The sequence below is a fragment of the Sorex fumeus genome, unplaced genomic scaffold (assembly GCF_029834395.1).
Source record: "Sorex fumeus unplaced genomic scaffold, SorFum_2.1 ptg000030l, whole genome shotgun sequence".
Taxonomy (NCBI): Eukaryota; Metazoa; Chordata; class Mammalia; order Eulipotyphla; family Soricidae; genus Sorex; species Sorex fumeus.
Genome location: NW_026606087.1, coordinates 16,749,656 through 16,765,503, shown reverse-complemented (window position 1 = coordinate 16,765,503; position 15,848 = coordinate 16,749,656). Strand labels below are relative to the sequence as shown.

The following is a 15,848-nucleotide window of genomic DNA, read 5'->3' as shown; positions in this document are numbered from 1 at the left end:
CCAGGAGCAATCTCTTAAGCACTGCCGGGTATGGTCCAAAACATAAAATATAAATTAATTAACCACGAGGATGAAAAACTTTTTATCAAAATATATTTGTCTAAGAGGCACCTAGCTTTCATCTGCAGCTCACTGGACTCCCGCAGACTACAGCCGCCTGATCAGAAGATGAACTATTCCAGGCACTCCCAGGCCCTAAGGAAGAGCGTTATCCTGGGTTTTTTGCTTTTATTTGCATGTCATTTCAGAAATATTATGAGGAATGCCCACAAGCCCCTCACACAGATTTCCAGTAGTTAACAGTTTATCACATTTGTTTTATTACTTACATATACATACATAATTTATATGGATATATAGGACAGCTTTTTTTCTGAATCATGTGAGAGTTAGTTATACATATGATTGCTCTTTATTCTTAAGAACGTGTATTATTTTCTTAAGAACAGGTTTTTCCCCTTTAACAGAAAGAAATACTATCCTCAAGATCAGAACACTAACATTGATATTAACTAATTTGTAACTATAACTCAGATTTTACCAACTGTTCCAGATATTATCTTTATATGAAAAGACTAAGCCCAACCTCTGGGTTTGTGGGATTTATTTACTTATTTATTTGGTTTTATTATTTTGTTGGCAGTGTCAGGACTCAAACCCAGAGCCTTCCGCATGCTTGGCTCCTGATATCCACGACCCCCTTCCCTGGGTCTGTTTCTCGAGTCGCCTTAGTCTGGACCCGTTCCTCCCTCGTCTTTAACGACCTTGACATTTGAACAAGTACAAGCTAGTTATTTTGTTGACTGTCCCTCCGTTGTTCGGGTTTATCTAATTTTTCCTTATGATTCAGCTCAGGATATGCCTTTCTGGTAAGAAGCGCCTGTGGAGTTCATTTGCAATAAACTCATTACAGAGCCCAAGGCTAGAGTAGGGACATCACCATGGTGGTTCTTTTCTGTTTTGTTTTGTTTGGGGGGCCACAACCAGCAGTGCTCAGCTCTTACCCCCTGGCTCTCTGCTCAGGGATCACTCCTGGCCAACTCGAGGGCTCCTGTGCGGTGTGTGAAGGGTCAGGGTGTCACTCCACTGTGCTGTCACTCCAGCCCCCCCCTCCCCCCCCCCCCCCCCCCCCCCCGTGTGTGGTATGGTTTTATGGACCATGAGCTTGCTGCAGTGTCCTCTTCCGGGAATGAAGAGCTCACTCGCAGGGCCAGTGGGCAGGGGCCAGCCCTGTCTCCACACAGCCAGGAATGTGAGAAGCGGCCCCAGGGGCAGGCCATGCTGACGCTCTTGAGTGGGAATTTGAGAAATCGCAGGATCTTTCCATGGTCTGTCTTCCCCACCCCCACCCCCACCCCAAGATACTTATTAATGACACAGGGAAAAAGACGACAGTGGGAAAATCTGGCAGGCAGCACCTTAATTCAGGGATCAAAGCCCCCTCGGCATGACGTGCGTCCCCCCTTCCCTCGCACACGCATGGAAGCCCCCTCTGCTCCTGTTAACCACCGCTCAGCAGTCTCATCCTGGAGCTGCCTCCCGCAGAGGGGCCGTGGCCCACTGGTGTGTCAGCAACCGGCTCTGGCGACAGCAGGAGGACAGCCTCGAAGAGAGGGGAACGGGGTCAGGGGCTGGCGCAGCAGTGAGCACCCCCACCCCACGCCCAGTCTCCTGGGACTGACATCTACTGGGGGGGACCCGCCCCCGCCTCCCCCTACAGGGTGGGAACTTAACGAGCTGCTCCAAGACTTTCATCCCCAGCATCCCATCGGGTCCCCTGAGCACCACCAGGAGTGATTCCTGAGTGCAGAGCCAGGAGTAACCCCTGAGCACTGCCGGGTATGGCCCCAAAACAACACCACAAAGGATTTTGAAGCCCCTGGGGTCCCTCGGTCCCTCTTTGATCCCCTCTGCTCTGCTTCCCCCATGTCCTTCCGTGATACCGGTCTCCCTGCTGGGGGTTCGCCTTATCCCCCAACACATGCCGGGCCAACTGTGTGGCGCCCCAGCCTCCCACCTGGTCCTCTGTTAGGTAGAGCCATTGCTGCCTGGCTCCGTGTGGAGGGCAGGCCCGGGGCCTGACTGGGTGTGGGACAGACTCGGCATCCCCAGAGAGGCGACCCGTGGCTTGGCCTCCGTCCCCTTCCCCTCCCCACCCCGCTGCCATTCTGGCTCAGGTCTCCTTCTCCCGGCCACCCCCACCCTAGCTGCCCTCTCAGCAGGGCACTCTGCCAGGTTCTTGGCAGAGGCTGGTCCCTAGGGGCGCCGCACACATAGGGCACCCGCCAGACCCCTTCTCCCCGCCGTCCTCCCCCCAGAGCCTCTCCCCCTGGCAACCCACCTTGACACGAGCCCAGCTAGACTCCGCCCGGGCCTTTTCCTGTAAACGCACTCACAGCCAGGAGGGAGGGTGCCATATTAAATCAGGACTGATGGAAACCAGGGCCGCGATTATCCAGCGGAGACACAGCGCGGGGTGCGGGCGGCTGCCGGCTCCAGGTGAGGGCTTCTGAAGCTAATTGCACTTGGCTTTTATTAAGAAGATGATGGCTCCCCCACCCGTGCACTGCTGGGGGCTCCTTCCTGCCGCCTCTCTGCCCGGTGCCCTGGCCCAGCTGCTGGCCTGCCCTAGAGGGGTAGCCCTTTCCCCTCCTTGGAGAGCCACACACAGTGTTGGCCTCCAGCTGGGAGCCCCTTAGCAAGAGCCTCACCCTTAAACAGAGTCCGTACAAGCCATTTAGATTGTTTTCCTAGATGCATCCATGGACCTTTTCTGAGCCTGGATTCATGTCTCATCAGTAAACATCACTTAGCACTTCTTTTCGGTTCATTTGTTTTTTTGTTTGGGGGCCACACCCACTAGGTTCAGCTGCAAACCCCGGACACTTGCGGGAGCCGTGGGGTGTCACTCCCAGCAGTGCTCAGGGGACCTGAGCCTCCTGCATCAACGCCTGTGCTCAGCCCATTGAGTAGCTTCTCTGGCCCCCAAGAGGGATCTGGGAGAGCTAGACACGCTGGGGCATTTTCTTTGCACCTGGGACCCTGGGAGCAGCCCCCAAGTGCCGACCCTGGGAGCAGGGCTGGGAATGGTCCCCAAATAAAACAAAGCAAACGAAAACCTGTATTGAGTGTTGGGAAGAGGATGAAGCAGTAACTTTCTACCTGATTTAATTCAAGTATACTTTATATTTTTACCAAACAGTTTCAGAAGTGTTGGGTTATTTTTATTTTTTGGCTTTTTGGGTCACACTCGGTGATGCATAGGGGTTCCTCCTGGCTGTGCACTCAGGAATTACTCCTGGCGGTGCTCGAACCTGGATTGGCTGCCTGCAAGGCAAAATGCCTTACCAGCTCTACTATCACTCCAGCCCCTCAGAAGTTGTGGGGTTTTTTTTTTTTTTGAGTAGATATCTGAGGCTCCCAAGTGGGAGAGCATTAGGCTGGACTCATTTCAGACCCTCGTTGGTGTCTTTCCCAAGCCATCCACAAAGTTCATGACAAACCAGCAGATTGTGGTACCTTTCCGCCTGCTCACCCTCGCTGGTCCCAGGAAAACAGCAGGACCTCGAAGCTAACCGACAGCTGTGACGGCCGAAGAAGAGTTACAGGCCAAAGAGGAGTTTCTCTGGAGGAGACTTCAGCCTCAAGGCTTGCTCCCCGATTCAGCATCATCTTGAGGGAAGTCGCATCAGGCTCTGGCCGTGGAAAGGAAGAAGCTTGTTTCTGGGAAGCCCCTTGGGTCAGTGGCTGAGAAGTTGGGACTCTGCATCATGTGAGGAAACGGTGCCCGGCTCAGAGGGGTACCAGGAAGAAGGAGCGGAGAGCAGCCACAAGAACGTCGGGCAGGACCCCTCTTCTCTATCTGTGCTGCCTCAGGAAGATGAGCTCCGCTCTGGGTTCTGGAGAGTTCCAAGACACCTGGACAGGCGGTTGTCTCCTTGCAGGAGGCAGACAGTAAGTAGAGTCTGTCCCGGAGCCCTGAGGACCAGCTCCCACTGAGTCTGGTCACTCCCAGCACAGGCTGCCACGCCCCTTATGCGCCAAACCACAGGCCAGCCAGCCTGGTGTCCTGCAGGGAGGCCCCAGACGGGCGTGAGTCCTGGCCCTGTGGTACAGCTGGACTCCTGTCCCCAGGGAGGACACAAAACTAGTAAGTTGGTGAGGGGAGGGTGGCATCCAGGGCACTCTAGGAAAACTTGTTTTTCCTGCCCCACACCTGCTGCCCTCCGAGCTCATAGGGAGCCAGGCTGCAGGTATAACCCCCGGAAGAACAGGAGGCCCCCACCGCGTGTCCAGAGCAGGGCTAGCGCCGGACACATGGCCGCTCTCGCACATGGTTCTTCCCGGTGCCCAGCCGAGCCATAGGGTTGAATAAACATGACTTCCTCACTTAGGACCTCGTGGCTGAGCAGAGGGACCGGCACACAGTGAAGTGAATGCTGGGAGCGGGGCGGAGGCAGGCGCGGGGCCCACAGGGGCTCCTTAGAACCTGTTACTTGAGACCTCCTGTGCGAGCACTTGGAGGCAGCTGGAAATAGAGGAGACTTGGTTTGCAGGGGGCAAGGGGAGGCCTCAGGGCCACACCTGGTGACACTCGGTGTGGCTGGACAGTCCAGCATTCGGGCTGAGCAGTGCTGGAGGACTCGGGTCCTCCGTAGGCCAGACTGCCTCCATCCCTCTGAGCTGCCACCAGTTCCTAGAGCGCCCTCGGGTGGCGGGCGGGGGGGGGGGGGAGAAGGGGACGGCAGGGGGGACAGCCGTGCTTGGGTGGGCCGCCTGGGCCCTGAGCTGCGTGCAGAGCCTTCCAGCCTGGTGGGCCGAGGCAGGCGGCCGGGTCGGGGGGCACAGGAGGAGGAGGAGCAGCTAGACGGCGGGAGTCGTCAGCGCCAGGTGATGTATGTGGCGCCTGAGGGAGCTGCACGGTGACACTTCGGATTCCAGCCGGCAAGCGTCGCTCCACTGGGATCGGCGCCGAATTATTGCTGCATATGAAACCCCAGGACTGATGGGAGCTTTCAGTTACAGACTGATAGCAACAGCCAAAATTGGATTGTTTGCTATTTATTTTTTTTAACTTCTGTCAAGGTCACTCCTGTAACAGGAAAACACTGCCCGGGCAGCAGGGATTTTTCATCCACTCTGCCCGCAAGAGCAATCTGCAAGCGGCAACTCTTGTGACAGGGCCTGCCTTACCTTGGCCGCTCTTTCTAGAAAGCCGCCCAAGTTAGCGGTGTCTGAGGCACGGGCCGACTCCTACAGACCCACTGTCACCAGTTCCTTGGCCTTCCACTTCTTCCTTCGTCTACACTCAGATGCGCTCACCTGCCTCCCCGCCTGGTCCCCCAGATGCTCCTCTGCTTCCAGTTGCCCCCTCCCAGGAAGCCCCCATCAGAAATGTTTGGGCTGGAGCGATAGCACAGCAAGGGAGGGCGCTTGCCTTTGCATGTGGCCGACCCAGGTTCGATCCCCAGCACCACACAAGTTCCCCCGAGAACCACCAGGAGTGATCCTTGAGCACAGAGCCAGGAGTAACTGCTGAGCACTGCAGGGTACCCCCCTCCAAAAAAAAAAAAAGAGGAAGAAATATCCATGCTTTGTGGGTCCTCCCCTTCGCTGTGCCATGTACCACACTTCACGGTTCCCTCCCTGCCATCCCCTTAAACTCTCGGATGCCTTCTGCCTGGACATGGGCAGAGGCAGCGTGAGGTCCAGACTCCTGCCCCCAGGAGCTGCAGAAGCACAAACAGGCAGCAGACTTGCTTTCAGAGTTCAGGTTGGTACTGGGGTAGAACTGGCCACTTAGGCCTTTGAACCAGGTGGTTGATTCTGCCTGAGACGATTTCCTATACGAGTGCCCGTACCAGCCCCGCTCACCTCCCTGAGGTCACGCGTGGCTTGGCTGTCCCCTTCTCCCTCGCCGTGTTTGCAGCTCAGGCTCCCTCCCCCTGCCTTTTCTGAAGGAGCCCCCCACACACACTCCCTGGGGCAGCCCCCGGTTCCCCCAGTGCCCCATTCTGGTGCTTAAACACCAAAATGGTTTCAGGAGGAAAAGGATAGGCCCATCCCTTCACCTCTCGCTGCATGCCCCATGTGAGACATGTTCTCTCTACTCGGGACACCGTGGACAGCTGGGGAAACTGAGGCAAGTCACTCAGTGTCGCTGAGAAGCATAGCACCCAAGCGATTGGGGTGGGGTTTCCAGCCCAGGCCTCATATTGGAGCTGCAGGGGGCGGGGAGGGGGTCATCTGCTGGTGGGGTGAGCAAGGACCCTGGCTGGCAGCTACCTGAAGGAAGGCCAGAAGGAGAGAGCCGAGACAGGGGTGCAGCGGGAGGGACAGGCCGGGAAATCCGTGTCTGGGTTTTCTCCGTGGGGTCGAGGCCACCACCAGGCTGGTGCCCCAAGCCCCCTTCCCTCTCTCCCCACAGTACCTGGAGAAGCAGCGAAAGCGAGAGGCCGAGGAGAGGCGCCGTTTCCCCCTGGAGCAGCGGCTGAAGGAACACATCATCGGCCAAGAGAGCGCCATCGCCTCGGTGGGGGCTGGTGAGTGGTGCGGGGTCCCTGCAGAGAGATGCTGCTGTCCCTGCAGAGAGATGCTGCTGGGGCCACTGGCATGTGAGGAGCATGTCCCTGAGGCTTGTGTCCCAGGCGTGGGGCCCCTCGGTGGCGGCTCTCCCGGGCTGAGACTCGAGCTCTGACCTTCCTCTGGAGGGACACAGGCCCAGCGACGCCAGCCACAGGCAGCTGAGCTGGAGCGTGAGCTCTTGGTGCCCAGCCTGACTCGGCCACCTCGCAGTCCAGTTTGCCTGAACTCTGCTCAGCACTGGGGGGGCACTTCCTGAGCAAGTCCTGATTGTACCTTCTCCCCCACAGAAGCACTGGGTTTTTGTGTTCTCTTTTGTTTGGGTTTGGGGGAGGGTTGGGGAGGGTCATGCCCAGCGATGCTCAGGGGTTACTCCTGCCTTGGCAATGACTTCTGGTGGGCTTGGGAGACCCTAGGGGATGCTTTGAGGAAGACAAGCATCCCATCCACTGTACTATGTTTTTATCTTTGCTGTGTCCACATTTTGACCCTGGGGGCCAGCTGGTGTACCTCCTCGCCTGAGAGCTGCCCTGCTGCCCCAGTGCATTCTGCTAGAGAAAGAGAGAGAAGGAGGGTTTTGCATGGCTGGACGCATGACTCATGGGACTGAGCACATGCTTTGTACGGGGGAGGCTGAGTTTGGTCCCCGGCACCACTGAGGATGACCCTAGAGCTGGTGAAAACAAATGCTCTCTCTCCCAAGAGAGCAGCCTCACCTGACTCGGAGCTCGGCTCGGAAGCTGATCTCAGGCAGGCACAGCCAATGCCCAGAAACCTCTTGCTCGCTCAGACGAGGGGGCCCCTGAGACGGGGTTCAGAAAGCATGGCCTCTGATTCAGCAGCAGCCACATCCTCTGAGAGCTTTCTAGAAATGTATCACCCTGCTCCTGTGGAGTCCGACTCCCCAGGGTGGGCCCCATGGCTGGTGAGGCTGCAGGCAAGCCTGGGGCTCAGTTCCATCCGAGCTGTCTTGCTTTGTCACACACACCCATCCTCCCAGCACCGACCAGCAGCTGCCGGGATAGCAGCCAGTTTCCTGGTAGAAAGAGACATCAGGCTGCACTGGGAGTGTCCTCTGGGACACTGAGGGTCAGCACCATCAGCTCCAGGACACTGGTCAGAGGAGGGGTCGAAATAAGGAAGGCGGCTGCCAACCTGGGCCCAGCCTGACCTCTGTCCCCGACCCCAGAGGCCAGGCACCCCTAGCCAGAGCTCCCATCAGCGGGGCTGGTGAGAGGGTCCCCAGTGGCCAAGACCCAAACCCTCTGGGGAGTGGACACGGATCCTGCCCCAGCACCTGCTCGAGCTGTTGCTCTGGTCACAGCACTGCCGGCCCTCCACGCCCTCCGTAGCCTGTGTGTCCTGTGTGTCCTTTCCCCTGGTGCCATAGCGGGTGCTGAGCCCAGTGCAGGTCTCCCAGCACCTGCCAGAAAGCCTGTGCCAGTACCCCCTCGGATCACAGGTCTGCACAGTCAGAGCGACCCTGAGCCAGCCAGGGCTGCCAGAGCAGTGCCCAGGCAAGACAGTGAGGTGCTAGGCCTGAGCTGCCTGGTGGTGGTGGGGAGGGGGGATCCTGTCTCATCCCTCTGGCAGCGAGGGCTGCCCCTGTGTGTAGAGAAGCGGGCGGTGAGGCCGCCCTGATGACATCGGGCTCCCATGCCCAGAGCCCCGCCCAACCCCAGCATCCTCCAGGTTATGGTGGGTGGTCGGCAGCAGTAGGGGCCTCTGGCCCTCGAGGCCCCGCAGGTGTGGGAACTATCGTCCTCCCAGGTGTGTCCATGCCAGTGTCGGGCATGTGCCCGGGATGGGTCGGGTGGAGCCTGGCACCCCACGGGTACCATGAGGATGGGCAGCCAGAGAAGTGCCGCCGAATGAATTGATTTGATAAATGGCCATTTATTACCCTCACGAATTGGCTGAAACCAATTTCGGTCACATCAACCCCTGGTAAGTGCTGGGATATTGATTTGTGCAAAGTAATACAGTGAATTTATCAGCGTGATCCCCAGCTGCGGGGCCTCTAGCAAAGCTGGCGCAGACTGCCACCTTGCAAATGGTGGCAGCACCGCACCAAGCCCCCGGCCCGGGCCCCCTGGCCTCCTCCTTCGCCAGGGTCACCCACACGCCAGGCCGACCAGTCACCTGAGGCTCTCCTTCCAGAACCCAGAGCTGTTCTTGGTCGCCAAAGGGGCGCCTACCCTGTCAGGCTGACCTTCCGGGCCCCACTCCTGGGAGTGCCCAGGCTGTGTCCACGCACCTCTTCCTGCCCGACCCCACTGCCTTCCTCAGCGCCCAGCTCCCCATCTCCCCCTCTGTGAGCACGTCTTTACTCCCCGTCTTCTCTGCGCAGGCCTAGGCATTTCCCGGCCCCTTCTTGCCTCTCACTCCCGTCAGTCCATCCACGATGAGACCATATTCCTCCAACTCTTCAGCAGGTCTCAGACCTGGCCTTTTCAGCCCCCAGATCCGCTCCTCGGCCTCTCCCACCCTAACCACAGACCCCCCTGATCCCCCCGTCCCTCTCCCCATTGTCTCCCCACCTCCTTCCTTTCCCATAGAGTCTCATCTCCCCAGCTGGAGTGAGGTTTGGAAGATACAACAGCTCTCCTGTTTGAAATCCTGGGGGGCCAGGGAAGTGGGTCAAGGAAGTCACATTTGAGGCCCTGGGTTCCATCTCTGATACCACAGGAGAAAAGTCCTTGCAAGCGCCTTCCCACCCTCATGGGGCCTCTGGAACCCACCCCCCCCCCCCTCCACTCTGGACCACAGCCCTCAGCAGCGCTCAGCCCCACAGCCTCCCCTGCACCTCCACGCCGCATGATCTGTTTGTGCTCGGTGTCCCCGGCTCCGCTGGGGTCCCTTCTTGTGTCCTTTGTCCAGCCCACGCTGCGGGCTGTGGATCCTGCGGGCAGAGAGCAGAGCCATTCTGAGCCGAGCACTGCGTCCAGAGTAGGTGCCCCGTGCTGTCTGTTGAATGAGGGACTTTGGGGCAGTCCTGGTTCCTCTCCGAGTTGTGCCCACTCAAGGACAGAAGAGGGACGTCTGTTCTCTGCTCGCTCATGTGCCAGCTAGCCATGTGACTTCAGCCAGATGTTTGATCATGCTACCCCCACCTAACCTTTGACCCCTACCTGGACCCACCCCTTCCTGACCTGCACCCAGAGGTCTCATGGGGGCCGTGGAGCAGCCCTCCCACCTGGAGCGTCCCAGTAGCTCATTCTGGCCTTGAGACCTGTCCCCAACACCCAGGCACCTGGGCTCAGGCCCATGAACTCCCTTGGGGGAACTCTGTTCCCCCTGCTCCTAACTGGGGTTGACCCCAAACTCAGGGTCTCGGTTGTAGCCCAAGTGGCACCATTCTGTCCTCATCCTTCCCTTCCCTATCTCCCAACTCCAGAAAGGGCGTCGTCCCAAGCCTGCCCCTTTCCGGGCCCTCCGTTGAGTCCTGCTCTGTGAGCTGGAAACCAGGAGGGTCACCCCTGCATTGGAGTGGCGGTGACTGGCCCCTCCCGCCTCCACACCACCTCGCTTCAGTCCCCTCCCCGTCTGTTGTGGGTCATGTGGCTCCTTTACCCAAACTGTCCCCTCCAAGGCGGGGGCTCTCCCCGTCTCGGGGTTCCCTCTCCCAGGTGGGGCGCACAGCAAGTGGAAGGTTGTTGAATGAAGGTGAATGAAGTCAAACGCCCTTGTGACCTTCCTCAAGACATGACAGCAGAGTTCTGGGAGGATGCCGGGCTTCCCTCCAGTGATCTCAACCCAAATACACGCATGCACGCACACACACACACGTGGCCTGTGGAGGGGCTCATCACAGATCAATCCCTGGACAGTTCGTACGCTTGCCTCTCTGGCTAGCACTATCACCATGTCCAGGAAGATGACTCCAGGCGGGGGCGCGTGCTTTGGTCCCCAGCACAGGGGAGTCAGCCGACAGCACCACCCCAGGAGTGGCCCCTGAGCGTTGCTGGGAACAGCCCCAACTCAAACCAAAGAATGAGTCCTTCCTTCCTCAGAAGAACCATCCTTGCGGCCCCTTAAGCAGCCACGTGGTGGCCCGGCCAGAGCACTTGCCCTCATTCTTGTGCCAGGTTCCACGCCACGGATGGGACATGGCTATGAGACATTGGGGTGACTTTCAGGTGCAAGAGCTCCCGCAGAGGCCTGGGAGGGATGGAGGAGCTTTGGCTTTGAAGACCCTGGCACGGCCCCCTCGGCCACCTGATCACCCCCCAGGGCTGCTGGCACAAAGGGCTCTTGCCACATTCGTCCCTCCCACTTGGAGCCCACAATGGCTCATAGCAGCCGTCACCCCAGAGATGCAGACTGGATTGCTGTACCAGTGGATATGGAAAAGTGGAAAGGGGTCAGGAGGAGAGGGGAAGCTGAGTACCACTTGCCTTGCATGTGTGAGGTCCTGGGTTCGATCCCTGGCACCACCATAAAAGAAAAATAGAAAGGCCTTACTCGAAGCCAGACAGGTCTTTTGGGCTGGACCTCACACTTCCCCGCCCAATGGGAACTGAAATCTCTGCTCTCCCTCTGTGGTCCCAGAAGACCTAGGGTTCATTCTTGTCATCAGCCGGCACTTAGCTGAGTCCCTCAGGCAGGTGTGACCCAAAAACAAAACAAGAAGGTCAGCAAATAGGGCTCCTAACAGCCCGCCCAGCCCTCGTGCAGAGCACAGTGTGGTGGCGTTTGCTGAAAGGGCTGTGGCGGGAGTTTTACAATGGCCCCCACAAGGGACACATGGCCAGGAAGAACATTCTGGTAAGGGCCAGGGCACTGCAAGGAGAGGGCCTTGCACCTGTGGGAGCCTGCAGAGATGGGCAGGGACCAAGCCGTGTGCTCTGGAGACCCAGCCCCCTCGTGAGCCCTGAGAGCAGTGGTCAGGGACCATCAAGAGATACAAGGCTCCGGAAGTCCCAGGCTGCAGGGCTGCTTCAGGAGAGCTCCCAGGCAGGCACAGGAAGAGCAGCTCCTCTCCAAGAACCAAAGCCACAGGCCAGGGTCAAGGAGCCAGCCAGGCTGGGGTGAAGCCCACAGACTTTATTTGTGTCCTCAAGCAGCTCACTAACTGCTTTGTAGGTATTTCCTCAGCAAGGGGTCGGAGCCATAGGACAGCGGGGAGGGGACATGCCCTGCATGCAACCGACCCAGGTTCAATCCCTGGCATCCCAAATGACCCCCGGGTATTCCATACGGTCCCACAAGCACCACCAGGAGTAATTCCTGAGCGCAGAGCTAGGAATAACCCCTGAGCACTGCTGGTGTAGCCCAAAAACATGTTTCTTTGTCAATAAAGTGGGAGCCGTGTTCCCTGCCCCACCAGCTTCGGGATCATCACAAAACTCAGATGCAGCTCTGCCTGCGGACATTCCTTCTAGACAGAGAGCCACCGAGTGCGTGCTGCATGGAGCCACCCTGGAGGCACCCACAGCCATGTCACCAGCCCCATGTCCTCAGCTCCTCCAGGCCTGCGTGTCCGAGCCGCTGCCTGGGCCCTTGCACCCAGCACCCAGCCTGGGTTCTCCGCCCCGCACACCGCGGCCAGCCTTCCTGGGCCTGCCTCTTGCTTCCATTTTTCATTCTGTCGGACTCCATCTGCTTGGCCGTTTTTCTCTTCAGATATTATTAGAAATGTCCCGAGTTGTAATTGCTTAATGGTTGGCATTTCGCCTGTTTCACAGGGGGCTCAGATCGAGCCCACCCCCGACTCGTGCCCTGGGTCTGGCAGAATTGGCCAGGGACAGCTGTGCAGTGGAGCTGGTCTGGCGTTACAAAGCTCTCTCCCAGGTGCCCTATTAGAGGAGAAGGGGGCAGGATGGCCCCAGGCGTAATCTAATTCTCCGAGCTCAGGGCCTTCTGAACTGCAGAGGCCAGCACCGAGAAGCTGCCCTGAGAGAGAGGTCACGACGAGAACCCCAGGTTCCAGACACCGGGGGAGCCCCACTGCCCTCCCGGGTCCCCCACAGAGCCTCAGTCTGGATCAAGCTCCGGCTTCTTCCCCTCTCCCCTGGGCACCCAGTCTAGTCAAGTTTGGGGGAAATGTGACTTCTTTCAGGCCGCCCATATCACCCCCACCCAGCACACAGCCACACAGTGTTTGCCGAAGTCCCACTCCTCGAAGTCCCCTCATTTCCGTCAGAAACCCTGGGCTCCTCCTCCAGTTAAACTAGTAAGCAAGCATTTTAGGTCACGGCAGAGATTTGGGTGAGAGGGACCCCCGTGTGGGCCTGAACACTCTGCCTGGTATTTGATCTCTTGTCCATCATCACCATCATGCATCCCTGGCATCCTCCCACTGGTCCTCTTGCCGGCCACTTTTCCCTCTGCGGGCACTGCCCAGCAATCCTGTATCTCCCAGACCCCTGCAGCTGCTTCTTGGAGGATCCCAGCCACACCCCCGGCCCCCCAGGACTGACCGGCATGGCCCCGAGACTGCCAGCCTGCCTTTGGTTTTACTTGGTGTTCCAGACCTTCCCGCTGACATATTTCTCCTTGCTAATCTCATCCTGGCATTCTGGGACAGACCAGACATCCTGTTCTGTCCGCAGCCCAACCTGCATGCTGCCTGAGACTCTGCCCCCCCTCCCCCCTTCCTGCTTTTGACCTTCATGTTTTCCAATAATGGAACCCAACTGGATATTCACTTTTTTTTTTTCAGGAGTCCTGGGAGAAGGGGGGGGGCAAATGGGGCAATAAACCAATAAAATTGAAAAAAAAGAGGTTCGGAGAGAGAAGCTCCTCTGCTGCCTGTGTGTGACTTGGGCTGGTTGTGTGACTTGGGCTGGTTGGTCTGTCTCGCGCCTCAGCGCCCATGGAATTCGGTCGGGAGTAGCTATTCTCTCCTGGGGGAGCTGGCGTGGCCCGTTTGCTCTGTTGTGCCTAGCAGAGAGCACTTTCGGCAGATGTTCTTCCTCACCCGTCTGCCTGCTCTTTGACTTGAGCTCTGCCCCACTGAGGGAGCGCCAGCCTCCCTCCGCAGTGGGCACTCAGCATCCTCATCTCAGCTGCTGAGTGGTTGGCCGTAGGGTTCCTCGGGGAGGAGAGGTCAGTCTCATTCTTGCACAGCTGAGCCTCCAAGGAACGTGCTGTGGGTCTGTCCCACTCCCCTGCCACTGGACACCCTGCCGAGTGACGTTCCCACCCAGGGAACCCTCCACCCTTGCCCCTCACACCACACTGCCCATGATTTACTTCCAGAAAGAGCATTTTGGCTGTATTTCCAGACAGCGTACCAGACCCGTGGTTTTCCCACACGGGGAAGAGTCCAGGGTGCAGACCCCATACACCCAAGGGTTGGCAATGCGCTTCTGCCTCTCTTCCGGCAGCCGTTGAGTCCAGGGGTGACCAGCCGAGAGCTGAAGTTCCCCCTGAATTCTCCTTTACCAACCCCCATCCCCTTCACCTCCATTCACCATCCACCCGCCTCTCAGTTGCCCTGGCAACGCTGAGTGCTCATCCTGGAAAACTTTATCCGAAATCTGCTCTGGGCAGCTTTCCAAATCCATGCTAACCTGATTAGGTGTCTCTAGGGGCCTTGCCAGCTAATCAGATTAGGCAGCACTAATGGTAGTGAGGACTTTGAGTGGGCGCAGAGCAGTAAAACATATTGTATACTTAGTGATAATTATCCTGCCTTTTGTGTCATTGATTTATCTACCTCCCTCCCCGTTCCCCCGTCTTGTGTGTTTGGCCGTAGCGATCCGGAGGAAGGAGAATGGCTGGTATGACGAAGAACACCCTCTGGTCTTCCTCTTCTTGGGATCATCGGGAATAGGTAACGGGAAGCATTTCCGCCCCTGGGGATGGGCGCTCCCAGCCCAGCAGCCCCACCACTGTGGGCACCGCGCTGCAGCCCACTCCTAGTTCCCTCCAGCCCCCCAGTGCACTAGCTCCAAACCACAGAGCAGCCCGACCACTTGGTGTCGTGGTCATCTGGCCCTCCAAAAGTTGGGACTTTGTACCCTGCAGGGCCTGTTAATCCTCGTCCAGTGACTCTGCACCCCTGCAGGCCGCCACTGCCCCCTATGCCAGCTTTGCCCAGGGCAGCCTGGCCTGTGTCTTCCGTAAGTGAATGGAAGTCGCTGGTGGCCAGTGTGGTCAGGGGGCGGGGGGAGTGGGGGTGACCCCGTTGGCTGCCATCCTACGGTCTGGGCACGTTTCTGGCTGTTGACAGGATAACCCAAGGGGCCTCATCTCACCCTCACAGACCCACACACACTGGCGCCCCCACCTCCCACTGTCTCACTGTCTCCGTGGGGCAGTTTGTGCTTTTGTTGCTGCTGTTTCCCTTCTTCCTGGCCCAGCTCAGCCTCAGCAGGGAACCATGAAGCCTGGCTTCCAGAGGCTGTGCCCTCGGAGCCTCCCCTCCTCCGGACTGCCACGCTCCTGTCACAGTCCCAAGGAAGACTGGGAATCCAGGGATGGTTTTGTCTGCCTCTGTAGCGTGTGTCTCCAGGGCCTGGCTGATGGCGAGCTTGTAGGTGTCTGGAGAGACGCCATGCCGTGAGGTCTCAGAGTGCTCCTAGGGAGGTTTGGACCAGGCTTCAAAGGATAAACTGACTCTGGAATAGGGGGTTTGGGTTTTTTGGGGTTTTTTGTTTTGTTTTGTTTTGGTTTGAGTTTTTTTTGGTGGGGGGTGCTGTTTGTCTATTGATTTTTCTTTTTTGGGTCACACCTGGCCACGCTCAGGGGTTACTCCTGCCTCTGCATTCAAGAATTACTCTTGGCGGTGCTCAGAAGACCATGCAGGATGTTGGGGATCGAACCCAGGTCGGCTGCCAGCCACTGTACAATCTCTCCAACACCAAATTGACTCTGAATTACATGTGCCAAGCCCTAAGGCTTAGGATACCGCCATAAGAGGAAGTCTAAGTCTCAGGGCCTCCCACAGAAGAATCAAGACATGACAGACTTTGATGGCGCTCATAGCTTAGCCAATAATCCCCGCGGTGACTGGGGGGCCGTCACCCACCCTCTCTGCCCTCACTGAGCCTCCACATTCCTGTCCATAAGATACCTTGCTTCCCAGCGTCCCCTCCCATCTGAATCAGTTCTCTCTCAAAAGGTACTGATCTGGTCCTAACCAAACGTTTCTCCTTTCTTTCTCACTAGGGAAAACGGAGCTGGCCAAGCAGACAGCCAAATACATGCACAAAGACGCCAAAAAGGTGAGGGGGGCCATCCCCAAACTATAGGTCTTCTGAAGCCCCCCACTCTTGCAGTCCCCAGCCCTTAGGACTCCCAAATCTGGCCAGAGCCAT

General features: G+C 57.9%; 1 protein-coding gene across 1 annotated transcript in view; it reads left to right on the top strand.

The window, feature by feature from the left end:
• Window positions 1-15,848, top strand: part of CLPB (ClpB family mitochondrial disaggregase) — a 143,761-nt gene that overhangs the window by 117,992 nt on the left and 9,921 nt on the right. Inside the window, exons 7-9 of the mRNA XM_056116115.1 lie at window positions 6,428-6,542; window positions 14,285-14,362; window positions 15,700-15,755. Coding sequence (XP_055972090.1) covers window positions 6,428-6,542; window positions 14,285-14,362; window positions 15,700-15,755 — 249 coding nt within the window. The remainder of the gene's footprint in view (window positions 1-6,427; window positions 6,543-14,284; window positions 14,363-15,699; window positions 15,756-15,848) is intronic.